Source organism: Triturus cristatus, chromosome 10 (assembly GCF_964204655.1).
Source record: "Triturus cristatus chromosome 10, aTriCri1.1, whole genome shotgun sequence".
Lineage (NCBI taxonomy): Eukaryota > Metazoa > Chordata > Amphibia > Caudata > Salamandridae > Triturus > Triturus cristatus.
The window spans coordinates 304563008-304579987 of record NC_140593.1 but is presented as its reverse complement, the minus strand read 5'-3'; the positions used below and the strand labels follow the sequence as shown (position 1 = coordinate 304579987).

The following is a 16980-nucleotide window of genomic DNA, read 5'->3' as shown; positions in this document are numbered from 1 at the left end:
CCAAATCATGAAAATAAATTTGCACATGAAGAAATGTAAAGTTTTGCTTTGGCAAATAAAAATAAGCCTGCAATGCCAATTTGACATATTGGGGGCAGAGAAAAACACCCATTTTATAGGTATGTACTTAATATAACAATCTCAATATAACACATTGCAAATGTTCATATGCATATGCAACATCCACATCAACTACCAATTTTGTGTGAGAAGTGTGTTTTTGTTTCCATTGCTGTGGTTTTCTAATGGGTCCATATCACCCTGTGCATGTAAAGTAACTCACGCTTGACACAATACTACCGGGAAGGGTATGAATCAACTAGGGCTGTGATAATGTGCTCTGGGCAGTAAACCATTAAAATATTATTTTATTTTAGTGCCAGGAAATGTAAGTGCTCCAAAGAGGATTGATCTCTCACTGTTTGTAGAGGCTAAGAATGATGGATCTAACAGACCACTTTGTGCAATGCCTTATAGATAAAAAGGAACAATGAAGAGTGTGTTTATGTATTTCATTGAAGACTGCAAAGTGCATTAATTGATTCATTTATAAGAGAACCCTGACAGGGTATCATCAAAGAAAGGACCATGATACACCAGATGGAAATTCTATGATCCTGGCTGAAGTAACCTCTTCACAAATGTATTTTGGGGTATGTAAGGCAGTACTGCTGTACATCTTAATACATACTCGTACAAAACTTTGAAAATGGAAATAAAATGGGAGTATTTGGGAAATATGAATTCACTATTAGTACATATAGACAAACCATGTCCCCTTTGAACTTTAACTAATAGGGAGTTGTACATTTGAGGGGCAATTCACAAAGGCATTTAGGACTATGTAAAGGAGCACTTATTTAGTACTGCTTCCTGTACTCATAAATACTCTTGTGAATTGGAAACAGAGTCTTTAAACACTTTTAGAAGGATCATGATTTTGTCTGCACCAGGTGGGAAATTCTATATTCACAAGTTGAACCTTTGCGCAGAATATATTGACTGCAGATTGAAGTCCCAGATTCGAGACTAACAAAATCAGAGTTGGTAGACATTTCATCTTACTGACTAGCCAGACTAATGTGGACAACCTGTTCATATAGAAGACTGAAGGCAGATCATTCAACCTGAGCAAGTTTCCACCTTTTGCTATAAATTATGGCTGTACCCCAGGACAATCAACAAAAGTATTAAAACGTCAGACAAGTTTTAAGTTCATGGTTTGTACAACATAGTATTTGTTTTAAAAACAAAAACAAAATATATATAACTGTTTATTCTACTTTTGTTATTGGTAAAGAAAGAAAAGAATATGTTAACTAGCAATTCTATGTTTTAACTCCTACTACACATTTGTATCTATTCCAACAGAACCAGATGATATATTAAAATGTAATGGACTGACAATTCCAAACTCTTCAAATGTTTGCTAACATTAAAAATAATATGCCAAAGAAACATTACATACCACTATTCAGCCAATAGCTCAAAATGAACAAATCATAGCAAACCCATAACTTAAAACAACAAGCATTGGCAAAGCCAATAGGTCGCGCCTTAAATATGCATGTTTATTATTTTGTAAGTAATAAGTTAATGTTTTTACATAAATGTTAGAGGCTACAAATGCAAATTGTATTTCTCATTTTAATTTGTATGGAATAAAATGTATGATCCAATGAGTGTGTAAGTAAAAATATGTACCCAGTAATTAATGTTTAAGTATAACAATATGTATGTTGTTAAAACTTTAAATATTGATGAATAATTGGTTTGTATGTACTGAAGTGCATTTGTGATTTAAATAAATTATGCTTTATTGTAAAGTGTGGAAGTTAATAATTCTAGGTGTCGAGAAACATAAATGAATCACATACAGATAATTGTAATGTGAGAAGTGAAATTACTGCAGGAGCACAGTCTCCATATGGCTGAGCGGTATCCACTTTGTGCTGTGGAACGTAAAGTCCATGCAGTAGCAAACAGAGGGAATATGGCACGGCAGATGTGTTCTATTAGGAAGGATCTTGAGGTACCATCTGGAGGGAGGATACAAGGACAGTGTGCCAATTTGATAATTTGAAGGAAATACCACAGCCTGTCCTAAATAACTGAAAAGTGTCAGTATACATAGGGAACAATAAAGCTTAATGTGAATTGGTTGGAACTGGGTAGTGAAGTGAGTTTGAAAGAAATGTTGGATGAATTGTATTGAAAGTCATTTATAAGGGAAAAATGAGTCTTAACGCCGTTTTCAGTTTTGGAGACAAAGTGAGACTTGCATTAACAATATCATTTTGTTTAGCAAATTAACCAAGGGTAAATGTGAAGCCACAATGGCACAGTGACCCATCTGAAACAAAGTTGAGCACCAGTACAACTTTACATCTTTGTGGTGCCAGGAAAGTGATGTCTGAAATACACATCAAAGAATTGCTCTATATCACTGGTGAAGAAAACAATAGAGTCTCGCAAGCGAGAGTGCATGCTCCACCCTAGAAGGAACAAGGCTGGAAGTGGCAGCTCTATTTATTAAAGTACGTGCAACACTATGAGGCATGCTAACACTCCAAACCAGATGAAAAGTTTAGGTTGGACAACCGAAGAATTCCCAACTTCAAAACTCCTTGCAAATGATATTCAAGTTGTCAGCGAGCCTCTAGTGAGGAAGCGACTTCTAAGATTTACAATTATAAACCACAGACACGCCCAATAACTGCAGCTACCCGGCAGAAACAGAGAACTGCGAATTATAACAAGGGAAACGGGGAAAGAGGAGTTAACCACCTGTACATGCCGCAGCCACTGCCAAAAGCAAACAGAGGCATGCAGGGGGAGTGCTGGTGCTAGAGGGGGGATTCGGAGTGCAAGGTCTCTCTGCCAAGAGAAACCCACAGCTGTGTGTGTACTTGGAGGGCGGGGGAGGGCTCCTAGCGCAAGAAGGGAGGGTAAAAGGCACAAACAGGCAGACAGAATGGATTATGAATGCCTTCGTGAAGCCCAGCTAAGGTAAAGGAAAAGAGATTGAGGAGGAACAAACCTATATGAAAACCAGAGTGCTGCCACAGTAAGCTGGGCAATCGCCTGGGAGGGTCCAAAACGGCAAAAAGCAGGACTAATTTACAGTAGCCACCAAACAAAAGGAGGCATTGCAGAAGGGCAGTAGCAGAAGCCAATAGGAAAGATGGGAGGTTCTTCACCCACACATATCAGATACACCATGCGCTAGGCTCGACCTAAATAAGGGAATATTTTAACAAATGGTACCTAACATTTGCAGTTTCTTAAAACTGTTGAATCAGCAGTGTCAACAAATTGAATAAGTATTCATATATATCTGAACAAAGAAAATGTTACATGTTTTTAACTAACTGTCATTTCTAAAACTCTCTACATGCATGTCAAAATAATTTTAACACTATAAATAATAAATAAGTTGCATACATTCAGAATTGTTTAACTCGCAATGTTGACCTCTTTACAAAATCTGAATACATATTTTCTCCACATCCTTCTTGACTGAATTACAATATGATATTCAGTTGTCAATCTGGGGGAAAGGCCAAAACTTCTGTTGCCAACAGGCTTCTTAGAAGATCATTTACCCAGCATTATTGACCCTAGCCAATGTATCTTCCTCCCCGCTTGAGCTAATCTTGCCCTTTACCACACTTCCCCTAAACTGCATTTGCTTTGGTGAAAGGCATATAACAAGGCAAAAATAAAAGTCTATATTTTAAAACAAATATCAACCTAGCAATTTTTCTCTTCTCAAACTTTGTCCAATGATAATTAGACCAACTCAATTTCAAGAAGAGACAGAATGCTCGCTCCAGACATTCAATGAATCTACATTGATATCTCATCTGTCTCATCTCTCAAACTCAATTGACTTTAAACAACACTCTTTCAATCAGTACTTGCCACCCTCTGCTCTGAATTCACAGCCACACTCTCGACTCCATTCCTCTAACCTTTAATCACCTGAGACAGGATGCACTCAAAACTACAGTGCAAACCTTCATCTAAAAGTGGTGCTATTCATGTGCACAATAACACCTTGCTGCCCATGCCACATATTTTTATTGCCCTAAATGTCCACCCAAGCAGACAGTATTTTTTACACAATCTACAATGTTTGGATTCACCCACTAAGGGCGTTTCTAATCGTTTTTACTGAAAATAGGGCCTTAGTGCCTTTAGAAGGGTTGTAAGGAATAGAACACACCCTAATAACCTTTTAATTCAAAGGCATCTCGATTTTGTGGAAGAAAGCACTTCAGAATGGCATGAGAAGTTTCTAAGTGCTAACAAATTAAAGATAACTCATCTCTTTACATGGTTGCCAATTACCATCACTCACAATCCACTTTAAATTTATTATCCAGATCAGACCATGTTGTTTTCCTGTTACAACTTGTATTAGGAATTGATATTTTACATTTTTACATTAGGTCATGACTAAAAGAATAAGTTGACATGCACTTGCTGGAGAACTGACAAAATAAGATACAAATTACCTTTAACTGCAGTTCATTGATGGCTGTACTCGTTTGGCACTTTAAAGGCCCCTCAGTGTGAATACTGAAAACGTACAACAGAAACTCATCACGACTCTTCAAGGGCCAACCAACATTGAGGGCTGTATCGCTGATGGCACTTGGTCCGATATTATGCAGCTGTACAATGAAGTGGAAAAACAGGTTAATGTTAAAGGCTACTATATAATTCAATGGCATAATCTAAAATTCAGTTCAAGTGATACTGCAAAATTGACAACGAAACATTCCAAGGAAAAGGACAGGAAATGATTTGCATTGTCTATAGTAGGTATATATTTATGTTACTTTATTATTATTTGGACTGGCAAACACCATCTCACTTCATAAACAGATAAACCTTCCTGGTTGCTTTTTGACTTTCTGTTTTACCTCTTATTTTCCCTAATGGACTAGGCAACTTCGAACCCATTTCTACATTATTGCAAGAGCACAAATCACAGCTCAACTGGTGGTGCAGCCAAAAAGGATCCCATCCATAGTGAAAGGGGGCCACTTACTCAGTAATATGGAGACTGGTGATTGATGGCAGCTAATGTTCAATGTGGAGTTGCACGCCTTTTTGTCTGTAGCATTGGGGGTGGAGTCTATTTGTACAGTTCCTAATAATCTGGGTCATTCGCAGCCCCGGTTGTAGCGTGTGGCTATAGATGTTATTCATATGTAAGATATGAATAGGTGCTGTTCTGTGTTATGAATGGTGTCCTCTGCAAAGATATATCACATTTCATAAAATACATTGTTTCACTCCATTAATAAGGCTTAGTAGACTTCCTTACAAGCCGCCAATTACAAGACTTGGTCATGGGAATACTGCCTTTGACTTGCCAGTACCACAACTCTTTGGGTAGCAGTGCTTCCGAAAGGAGTAATTGAAACAGAAACATGAACAGAGCAAGAAAGCCAAATATATCATCTCAGAACTAAAAATGCCCCCTTGTGCCGCAGAGAAAGTCCCGCAGAGAGAGGAGGCATGTGTATGCAGTGCTGCAGCATTGAAACACTGTTCCAACATTTTGCATGATAATGGTTTGAACTGATGCTTTTCCTAGGGAACAATAATGCCTGGAGTGAGCCTCAGTGATTGCCGTCCCACAAGTATGAGTATTTTGGTTAAGCTGAAGTGATAGCAATCAGCGGAGCAGTAATATAAACAAATGTACGAGCAGACGCTCTGGATCCCCAACAGAACATCATAAACACAAATATTGTGTGGACAGAATATTGTGGCAAAAATAGCAGTGACTAAAATATCGAGAAGTTAAGTGCAAATAGGTAAATTTAGATTTACTATTCTTAACTCCACATATACGTACTTTGAACAAATATATGTATATATTGTTAAGGTACATATATGTGGCGATATATCTAGCAAATCTTTACTTGCTTTTAGAAACTTACCTTCACAATATATTTGTCCTCGATATTTTTGACACAATATTTTGTCCCTCAGTATTTGGGTTTTCTATGTTCTATCTAAATGCCACATCTTTGCTGCCCATAGTCACTTCCACAAAGAGACACCCTGAAATACTCCATCTTAAAAACACCTTATTGGAAAGTGAGATTTGCTTCCAGAGCCCTACCAATCGAAATATTTCTGGAAGACCTGTGATAACACATTACATTGTCAGGAGGATACACTTTTGAATGACTGCTTTAAGCATGTGATTGGTTCATTGCTATTTCTTTGCTTGGTATAATTGGAAGGCTTAGTGTCTATACAAGGGCTCTCAGTTCCCTCTGCAGTTCCTCAGTGCCTCTGTATTCTATATTGGCACAAGGAACTGCCCAGATATAAAATGGAGGCCACTGGTTGGGACCAGCAACAATTATACTTGTTGACCGAGCAACTTAAAAAATGCAGTTTTTTTTCTCTCCACTATATTATAGTTTGAATATAGCTTTGATTGCACTGTCAAAGCTGATGGGGATAGAGGTGCAGAGTGGATGTGGCCATCTAGCACAGAAGCCTCACTACCTTGTGGTGCCATTAAGAAAACACAAATTGTTTGGTTAAAACTACCTTAATATTTTTTCAGGACTTTACCTTTGTTATAGTCATATAATCAATAGACTTTAGAATCTAGGCTAGATAATGGTCATTTATATAATAAGCATATTGTGGAAGTGCGTCGCTCCATAAAGCAGAGTAGAAGGCGCAATCAAAGGCAAAAGAAGTTTATTTAAGACACATAGCTACAGAGACCCCATCCAGTAACCGGCTGAAGTTGACACAACGACCCATTCCAACCCACTGCCTGGGAACCATCCCCAAACTCCCGAACATGGAGGTTGAGAACAATATGGAGGTTCAGGACATCACACATATCTTCTCTGCCTACCTCATATATATGTTGAACTAGAGGTCCAAGGTCTCCGCCTTCTGTTGGCTTCTCTTTTGGTTCCCATTTTGTAAACGGCAAGATAATCTGCGGAGGGTGAGATACCCTATGACATGAAAAGGGAAACACAAGAAAATACTAAAGTTCATTTAATGTGGTCACTAGTATGTTTAATCAGTGTTTATACACTTAAGGAATATGTCCTTAGAAAACAACGAGGGTGTCACAAAGAACATTCAAGGACTGAACCAGAAAAGATCGAAAACACTTTTTTGGGGTCGTGTTAAGAGATATGTGGGTTCTGATTATCCTATACATATTATACCAAACCATATTTCAGTCACAAACATTTTGTTTCTTTTCCAAAATATTTGAATTTGGCATTACATTCAAAAAGGTTATGTAAATAAAATATATCGGAACTGTAAGTCAATCACACGTTTTTCCCTCATAACCTGCTTTTTGAGATACGTACTTCCTGGATCCCAGATGAGATAAATACTACAATATTAAACTGGTTATGTTCAATCAAACACCTCAATTTCTTCAAATATATACACATCTGCATAAAACATCAATATGACGTTAGCATTCCGGGGCTGTTTACTAATAAAAGTGAATGTCATTTTGTAACTTTAAGGGGCTCTTCATTTAAATTGCGCATTGTATTCCGTGGTTGTAAAGGAAACCACAAATAGGAGAAATGCAGATTTGTCCAGTACAACCTTCAATCAATCAATCAATCAATCAGGGGTTTATAAAGCGCACTACTCACCCGTGAGGGTCTCAAGGTGCAGGGGGGGGCAGGGTGCATGCTCCGGATCAGTCGAAGAGACAGGTCTTGAGATTCTTCCTAAAGGTGTGCAGAGTGGGGGAACATCTGATGTTGACTGGGAGCTCGTTCCAGGTCTTTGCTGCGACGTAGGAGAAGGCTCTTCCACCTGCTCTGGTTCTATAGAAGCGTGGGGGCGAGGTCGGTGGAGCGGAGGTCCCTTTTGGGTACGTGGAAGGAGACTATTTCGTTGAGGTATTTGGGACCGATGTTGTGGAGGGATTTGAAGGCGTGGGTGAGTAGCTTGAAGGTTACTCGCTTCTCGATGGGGAGCCAGTGGAGGTCTCATAGGTGCGGGGTCATGTGCTTGTGTTGTGGGGTTCTGACGACGGGTCTGGCTGCGGTGTTCTGGATGGTTTGGAGCTTGTGTAGCAGGGTTTTGTTGATTCCGGCGTAGAGGGCGCTACCATAGTCCAGTCTGCTAGTTCAGAGAGCATGGGTGACGGTCTTTCTGCATTCATGGGGGATCCACTTGAAGGTCTTGCGGAGGAAGCAGAGTGAGTTGAAGCAGGTGGAGGCGACGGCGTTGATCTGGCAGGTCATGGTGAGGGAGGAGTCTAGGCTGATGCCGAGGTTCCGGGCATGGTCCATCGGGGTGGGTGGGTTTCCAAGGGCAGGGGGCCACCAGGAACTGTCCCACGCTGTGGGGGAAGGACCGAGGACGAGGACCTCGGTCTTCTCCAAGTTCAGTTTTAGGCAGCTGTCGCTCATCCAGGCTGCAACGTCTTTCATTCCTTTCATTCCTCCATGAAAGCTGAGTCTGGTGTCTTCGGGGCTCTTCATGAGAGAGAGGATGAGCTGGGTGGAGTAAGATACTATGCTGAGCCCATGCTGTCTGACGATGGTGGCGAGGGGGGCCATGTAGATGTTGAAGAGCGTGGGGCTGAGCGAGGATACTTGGGGTACTCCGCAGTTGATCTCTGTGGCTTCGGAGAGGAAGGGTGGGAGTCTGATCCTTTGGGTTCTGATCGGATCCAGTCAGGGCTGTTCCCCATATGCCAGCGCCGTGTAGTCTGGCTGAGTGCGGTGGGAGATAGTGTCGAACGCTGCGGAGAGGTCTAGTAGGATGAGGGCCGCAGTGTGGCCCTGGTCGAGTAGCATGCGGATGTCATCGGTGGCAGCGAGGAGGGCAGTCTCAGTGCTGTGGTTGCTGCGGAATCCAGACTGCGAGGAGTCGAGTATGGCGTTCTGTTCGATGAAGGTGGTCAGTTGGGTGTTGACGAATCTCTCTGTGACTTTGGCTGTGAAGGGAAGGAGGGAAGGAGGGAGATTGGCCTGTAGTTTTTCAGGCCCGTCGGGTCTGCCGAATGTTTCTTGAGGAGGGGCTTGCCCAATTCCAGTCATCGGGGAAGATGCGAGATTCAAGGGAGGCGTTGATGGTCTGGCCTAGTTCGGGAGCAATGGCGGTGGCTGCTCTGTGGTAGATGTGGGGTGGGAAGGGGTCCGTGTGGGCTCCTGAGTGGGTGTTCTTCATGGTCTTGGTGGTGTCTTCCATGGTAGAAGGTTTCCAGGTGTTGATGGTTGGCCGGTTGTCGGTGGTGGAGAGGGAGGTGGTGTCCGGAGTCTGTTCGCTGAAGTTGTTGTAGAGGGTCTTGATTTTCAGGTGGAAGTAGGAGCTGAGCTTGTTGCAGAGGTCCTGAGATGGAGTGATGTCCGATGCCTTATGCAGAGAGTTTGATTTCAAAGTGCATCCTATTTGCTGAGAGATTACTAAACCATATAAACAAATAATTTCTGTAGCAGATATTTGAGTGTGGCAGGGCTCTTAAATTTTGGAATTGCGCCAGTGCTTAATTTGAGCCAGTGGTTGCCGGTGGGGGCCACCAGCACTTATTTCTATGGACCGGCATCAGACATTTCCCCAGAGCAAGAGAGGGAAACACAGACAAATAGGAAAGATGGAGGAAAAGAAAGACAGAAAAAAATTCACAAATGGAGGAAGCAGGAACCTGTGAGAGTGAGAAACAGAGCAGGGAGTGTCTGGCAGAGGCATGAGGTGAATTTAAGACTACACAACTTTTATATTTGGCTCACTGGGGTAATTGCAGTGGCCGTGGGCTTCTGAGCAAAGCCTTGGGCACTGGCACACATTCTTTTACAAATTAAGTGCTGCCCAAACTCATAGGCTTAATTAACAGATCAAGAGATGTATAGATTTTGCTTGTGCATCAGATGCAAATCTCACAAGAACCAGGAATTGTATGAATTTTGCTTGGACAGCTGTCAGATGTACTCTCTCGAACAAAAGGTTCTAGTGATAGCTGTACGGTATGTACATATGACGTTTAAAGTGAAGCGGTGAACATTGCTAGCGCAGTACATGCTGTACATATCCAGGTTCACATTTTCCACAAGATCCTCTCTGACTCAAGCAAGTCTTACTTGTGGAAAATGTATGCGATCAGTATAAACATTAGGAACAGGGAATCATGTGAGCTATGAGTAACCCAATAATTGTGTCAGCATAAGAAAAATAATGCACAAGCCTCAGAATGCCTTCCTAAATGGTTAAATAGAATATTACACGGCAAGGGAGTGAGGGACATCACTTGATCTCGATGAGAAGGTGAAGGAGTAAGGTGAGCATGTAAAGGTGTTTGGTCACGATGGCAGAAGGCAGGAGGGTTCATAGTGATCAGGTCTGGTTGGGTAGGAGCATTTAGCATAGGGTGGCCAACTAAGGAGATGAAACTATAGAGACAAAGAAGAGGTACAAAGAAGAATGCAAATGTAAATACGAGTTTAAGACGAGAGCAAACTTAGGTGATAAATTAAATTATCATAGAAAATCATACATAAACATTTTATAGCTGACTGGGTTCAATGGACAATTTTTGTATGTGCCAGTGGAGCCACAGATACACTATGAAAGAATAGGTTTACCAGACAGGAAGTGTTGTCTAAAGATAGGGCTGTAATAGGAGGAAGGTTGTTGCACCGAGGTATTACATACCTGGGATAAACCGGGAGATGTGGCAGAATACCAGGATTGCATTATCAGGACTCCAGCAGAGGTGACCGGACAGTGCGTATATAATATTATCATACACCGTTAGGCACACAAGCTGATAGAGAGGCCACTTCTTACACAAGATGAAAGCCTCAAATTTATCAAACCGCTTATCTTCCAGTGTTGTGTGTGATGCTGACACTGCCCGCAGCATGAATTCCAGCAAAATAACCTCCAAAAGGACGGACATGCCATCAAAACAGGTAGTCTCCTAGCTGTTCTACTGTCCAACTGCAGCCAGTGATGCCATGGACTCCAAAGCGTCTACAAAAACCTCCTAAGTTCTGAGTCAGCTGCAGCTCCTCCGCAATGGCAGAGGACCGTCGCCCCACTGGCTCTGAGCTAGCAGCTGAAAAATAAAACGATATCTTACTATTGTTTTATTTTTTAGCTGCTGGCTTTGAGCCAGCTTGTGCAGGGAGGGGCCGGGCCATGAGAAGGAGTGGTATGTGCACTTGTAAGTCTTAGGCCGGCCAAACTGACATGCGCACTTTGCTTTCTCCAACCCGGCTGTACTGTACAGCTGGGTTGGAGAAACAGCACAGACTCCCTGTGCCTTAGCAAGTATATTTTCAGCCTGCTCAGCAGGAGCGGCTCCACCGCTATGACAGAGGAGCGTCGCCCCACTGCCTTTAAGCAATGAGAAACATAAAATGATCATAACTTAAAGTTACTGTCATTTTATGTTTCGTGTACTGCTGCTTTGCGGTGAGTGGGAGGGCGGGGCTGCTCTGCTGTCCGAGCAGGGCAGGGGAGGAGTGGTTTACCCACTCTTAAGTGCGCATTACAGCCTGCATGGAGAACATGCTCATCCTCTAGCCCCTGGCTGAGTGCCGTGTCATAGCACTCAGACCAATCACGAATGCTTGTGATTGGCTTAGGGGAAGGAGCCTGGATGCCTTCTTCCAGTTCCTGTCGTAGTCACGCGAGCAGGAGCAGCATGGCCTCAAGTTAAGATGTTACATTACAACACGCAGTAGCCCTGCACACCCTTCTGGGACACTGTATGTGCTCAGCACTCTCCAGGCCAACCCCTACTGACACAAACATTAAGGTCACATAGCAGTGCAGTCCAACATCCCCCAGTGAGCCCAAATATTTCGGCAAACTGGTCTTGCCAAGTGGCACATCCCGTAAGATGGGTTGGAATGGCAGTGCTCTAGCCCCTGTTGGCACAATGTGACGAGAGTCGTGAAGTCTGGCACCAGTGCCTCCCCACTCTCGAAGTCGGATTTGCATTGCTTTCTGTGTCCTATCCTTACATAGTTTGTAAGTTTAGTACTACAGCCTGGCACTCATATTAAAAGCTTCTTTGTCACTGCATCCTGAAGCTATCTGCGGTCACAATGCATTCATTTATTGCAGTGTTTACAGCAGCCTGAAGCTACCTCCTGGTACAGGCTGAGCTCATTCCACTGTCTAGCTTTTCTTCAGAACGCAGGGATTAAGGTCTGGACGGTTTCATGAGAGCGTTTATTTCTGCATAATCAAGTCTGCAGCCTGCATTTATTACGGTTTGTTCTTAATTAACAAAATGACTACAGCACATGCATAGTATGTCACAAAAATGGTGCTTACTGAAATCCTCCATATTACTGCACAAGCACAGAGGGGGCAAGTGTCCCACAGTGGGATGTCTGACACAAGCATCACATGAACGCGTGTCACAAGTGGCCCAATCCAGCCCTGGAGCCAGTCAGCGCCTCCTGCACTTCCGGGAGCCACGTTAAGTCGGCCGCCCCAGGCCGCTGCTGCTGCTTTCAAGAGTGCTCCATGAGCGGTCTCTTTCCACAGGTGTCACTGATATCCCCCAGCGATGGAAAGGGGGACTCAGAGCCACCCATGTGGGTCAGGGGCTGTAGGGTGGTAAGCAGAGTCCAGGTTAGGGATGGGAACCAATCCACGGGTGGGTAAGTAGCCGAGGGGTTGGAAAGAGAGGGCAGGTAAGGCAGGAGGGGGGGACAGAGCATAAGCAATATCCATCCACAGATACATTGTCATAGCTTGCATCAGAAAAATGCTCGAGCAATGTTCATAATTGGGTGCTTGAAGAAATAAAACTGCCCTTTGAATGAAACAAGTCGCTGCAGTTGTTAGGCAGCATCAGCCTGTTAGGAAATATGGCGGTGCAACTGCAACAAAAAGGGAATAAATGTAATCTCCGGTTAAGACTAAATGGATGCTCCAAATCAATATGCCATTCACTTTGTGAGTGTGCCAAGCTCTTCTGGCACCTGCATTTTACTTCTGTAGTAAACTGTGAGAATTTTCAGTCAAAGGCGGCCATATTGTGTGCCAGCTGGTGCCATCATCTTGAAGCTTTACAAATAAAGCTATAAAAACTGAAGATTTGGAAAACTCAAACACTAAGCTATATGCAGATGAGTACAACTAGTGCTTAAAGTTGCTCATTTAACTGAAATTCTAAGTACATTTTGTCACAGAAACTTCATAAGACGCCCCAAAGCGACAGGACTATATTTCCTCTCCTTACTTAGATACATTAAACCTGTAAAACAGATTTAAAAAACGTTTTAAGGATTGGCCTTCTGGTCTGTTTTATGTCACCACCAGCTGACTTCTCTTCAGCGTATGTCTCCAATATTATGCTGTTTCGGAGAATAGGAAGCCTGTTTCCTTTTATTGTAAAGTGCATGATGTCAGAAGAGTCTGGCCGGACTGCGCACCGAGGGGTCACGAAAGTCCAAAGCGCTGGTTTTATACTCATAACAAACAAAGAAAGGACAGGAACAGCGTTTTTTCAGAAGCCCCTCATATTACTTTTGGGGTTTTGCTCTGTTTTAAATACAGACATTTAAATTAAACATTTCTTAATGAAAGACACGTTTATGAAGGAATATATGTGTGGCTTGCGTGGGCTCAAAATGTAGCATAAGCAAGCAGAATTTTAAAAGTAAAATATGTCACATACTGAATTCTGTATATATTTTCTCATAGTTTAAAGCATGTGCTTAGCTTAAAAAGCAGCAAAAAAATACGTTTTGGGTCTTTAATACAACTGAAACCATGTGTGTTTATGTCTGTGTGTGTGTGTGTGTGTTTCACATCTGTGCTTACGTGTGTGTACATTTGTTTCGTGTCAGTGAGTGGGTGTATGTGTTTATGTACATCAATATGTGTTTACCTATTAACACGTGCCTAGAAAACAGTGTGTATGATACTTGATTGTTTATTTAGATTTGAAGTAATACTCAATTAAAATCTTTCCATACCTTTATTTTACTACATTTCTTTTTTAACTTTTTATTTAAGTTCAGGCAATCATGGTAAACAAGCAATCTAAAGTGGAGGTAGTGGGCCCTGTTCACAGTGGTAAATTCGGTGATAAATTAAGTTTACAACCAAATGCATCCCTTTTACACCTGCTAGATTTTCACAAAGGCATTCCTAGTAGTCAGCAGCCCTTTTACATGTACAGAGTTCTCTATCACGAGTATGGAGTCCTCCACATCCATAGACCCCACTCAAGGGGTGGCGACATATTTGTTCCATGGAGTTTCACAGAGCAGTTAGTCCTGGAAGTATGTAAACAGGCACAACCAAGTACGTTTGTGTGCATTCACCAACTCCTCAAATTCTCCTTTCCATCCTGGAAATGGTAGGAGTTTTACTCCAGCACCGTGCTGGTATAATTCCCTTTCAATTGAGGGAAAAGGAATTGATCACTGCCAAACATGATTGGGATCTATGTGAAGGGCTTTCTTCGTGGGGAAAAATATTTTTATATGGATAAAAAAGAGCCTTTGCACAGGCGGTGTCTTTCCACCGTGCGGAGATCCCTGCTATGGAGAACTCCTCACAGGAAGAAAGGGACCCTGATTTAAGTGTCAAGTGACCTGCGCCTGCCACAGATTTCCAAGTGTACTCTTGGTGCTGTTTATGGACAGCATAAAGTGGGAAAAGTATGTGCAGGCAGAGGTGGAGATCTCTGCCTGTACTTGTGTTACTCTATAGGGTTTACTGAGTTCTTCTTCAACATCCTACACAAGGGCAAGTTTACACTGATTTAGATTATCCCATCCACCTTGCCAACGCTCCTATTCAGATGCAGTGCAGGAGGAACTCACTATCTCCAGAGGCACATGTCTAGTCTTTCCCGGCAGAGATGCTTCTACTGTTATCATCATTGCTGAGCAAGTACCGCGATAGTCATTCCAGATGCCTTTCAGTCATTGCTTCAGTCACAAAAATCTTCTATCAGAATCATCCCTTTCAATTTACTTAGCTAAGTCTAACAGAGATGATTAATAACCGGGTGACCCAAACCTGTTCAATCTTTGTGAGGCTAAGGGCCAAATGAATAAAAAGAGGTCTAGATCACCTGCAGTTTGGACAGTTTATGTAGTTATGGCAGATGCAGTGTGTGACAAGGGAGGGTCATTGCTTGGGACGATCTTGAGAGAGCTAGCGCTCTCAATGATTCCAAGGGTTTTTGGGAAGTTATAAATCGCCCCCTCTTCACTAATGATGTAAGGAGCATTGAATCAACAATAACTGGTGAAGCTTGGGAGCTACATTTCTCAAATATATTTAACCCAAAAGGCCTACTATCACATGATCAAAGAGATAAAATAGTAATCAACTTGGAAACTGCAAACCAACTTAGCTTATCTATTTCTCTTGGTGAGGTCGAAGAGGCTCTGACAAAGGGCATCCCCTCAAAGGCACCAGATCCAGATGGGGTGGCGCTTGATTTGTTCAAACGTAATTTACAACTATGGGCACCATTGTTGGTAAATGTTTTTAAATCAGTAATAGTGGGCCATATCCCTAGTTCGTGGAAAGAGGCAGTGGTGGTATCAATATACAAGAAGGGTAGCAGGCATGACCCTGTGTGCTATAGGCCCATTTCCTTAATTGATGCTACATGCAAGGTCCTGGGTAGGGTAATCCTGGCTCGTCGGCAATCATGGGCTGATGATACCGGTCTATTGTCCCCTACCAATACGGTTTTAGGAAGGGAAGGGGGTCAAGTGAACAGTGTCTAAATTTCTCTTTAGTCACGGGTAAGTACATGAAGGCTAGGGGAGGTTCGATCCACCTGGCCTTCATGGACTTATTCAGCGCATTTGACACAGTGAGTCGGGGTACGTTATGGACACTTATGGAGAAAATGGGCTTTGAGGAAGCTCTTATTACCCTGTTACACAGGCTGCATGCGTCAACCACTGTCTCTATCCGCTACGGCCCAGGAGGAGAGAAGACTAGGCCCATTGTCTCAAAAGAGGGCGTTGGACAGGGTTGCATCCTGCCTCCTTTTTTATTTCTTTTATACACAAATGAGGTGGAGACATTTTTATTAGACCAGCACCTGGATTATCCCAGTATAGGAGGGCAGCTGGTCCCGTTATTGTCATATGCCGATGACACAGTTTTGATGGCCCTAACCGCCAATAGCCTTCAAAAAGCGTTGACTGCTTTCACTAAGTTTATGATGGGTTTGGACTTGAAAGTACATTTTAGGAAATCATTTGTCATGGTATGTGGCCCCAAGCAGACTAAAACGTGAACATTTGTGGTAAATGAAAAGATCATTGACAAGGTACCCAATTTTACATACCTGGGTAATGTTTTTAATAGCAAATTAAATTGGGACCATTTGATTGTAACCAGGGTACAACACACTAGTAGAATTATAGAGGGGCTGTTTCATTTTGCGTCCAAACTGGGACATAAGCCAGTGGCAGACTTGCTGACTTTATATAAATCAAAGTGTCTTTCCGTAGCAACATATGGGGCAGGAGTATGGTGTCACCAAAAAAGCAGACAGATACAAATTTTTGAAAATACACTCTTGAAAAGATTATTGATGATTGCAACTAGCTCTTCTACAAAATGTTGTCACTGTGAAGTGGGCTTAGACTATGTCCGAGGAAGAATGAATATTGCCCCATTGATCTTATGGGGAAAGGTATGGACTTCGGAAGAGTTACTATTTTCAAGAGCAATCATTAGAGACTGTAAGAATTACGATAAGGCCCTGTCTATTCCCTGGCTTTGTTATGTCAAGAATACTTTTTATAGGATCGGCTTGGGTCACTACTATGATAATGGTATACAACCTAATATGTAATCCATTATAAAAAATGCTTATTATAATGCAATAACCATTTCTGACCGGGAAAATGATGTTTTTATTGATAGGTTGCTACTTCATCAGCAATTTTATTTGTCTTTTACTATACAAACTCAAGCTCGCTTCCTTTTGACTAG

At 42.2% G+C, this 16980-nt stretch overlaps 1 protein-coding gene across 1 annotated transcript in view; it reads right to left on the bottom strand.

Moving 5' to 3' along the window:
- The window catches only part of ITGA8 (integrin subunit alpha 8), a 652632-nt gene that overhangs the window by 143534 nt on the left and 492118 nt on the right, over nucleotides 1-16980 (bottom strand). Inside the window, exons 24-25 of the mRNA XM_085631247.1 lie at nucleotides 6905-7010; nucleotides 4521-4679 (exon numbers count right to left, since the gene is read on the bottom strand). Coding sequence (XP_085487373.1) covers nucleotides 4521-4679; nucleotides 6905-7010 — 265 coding nt within the window. The remainder of the gene's footprint in view (nucleotides 1-4520; nucleotides 4680-6904; nucleotides 7011-16980) is intronic.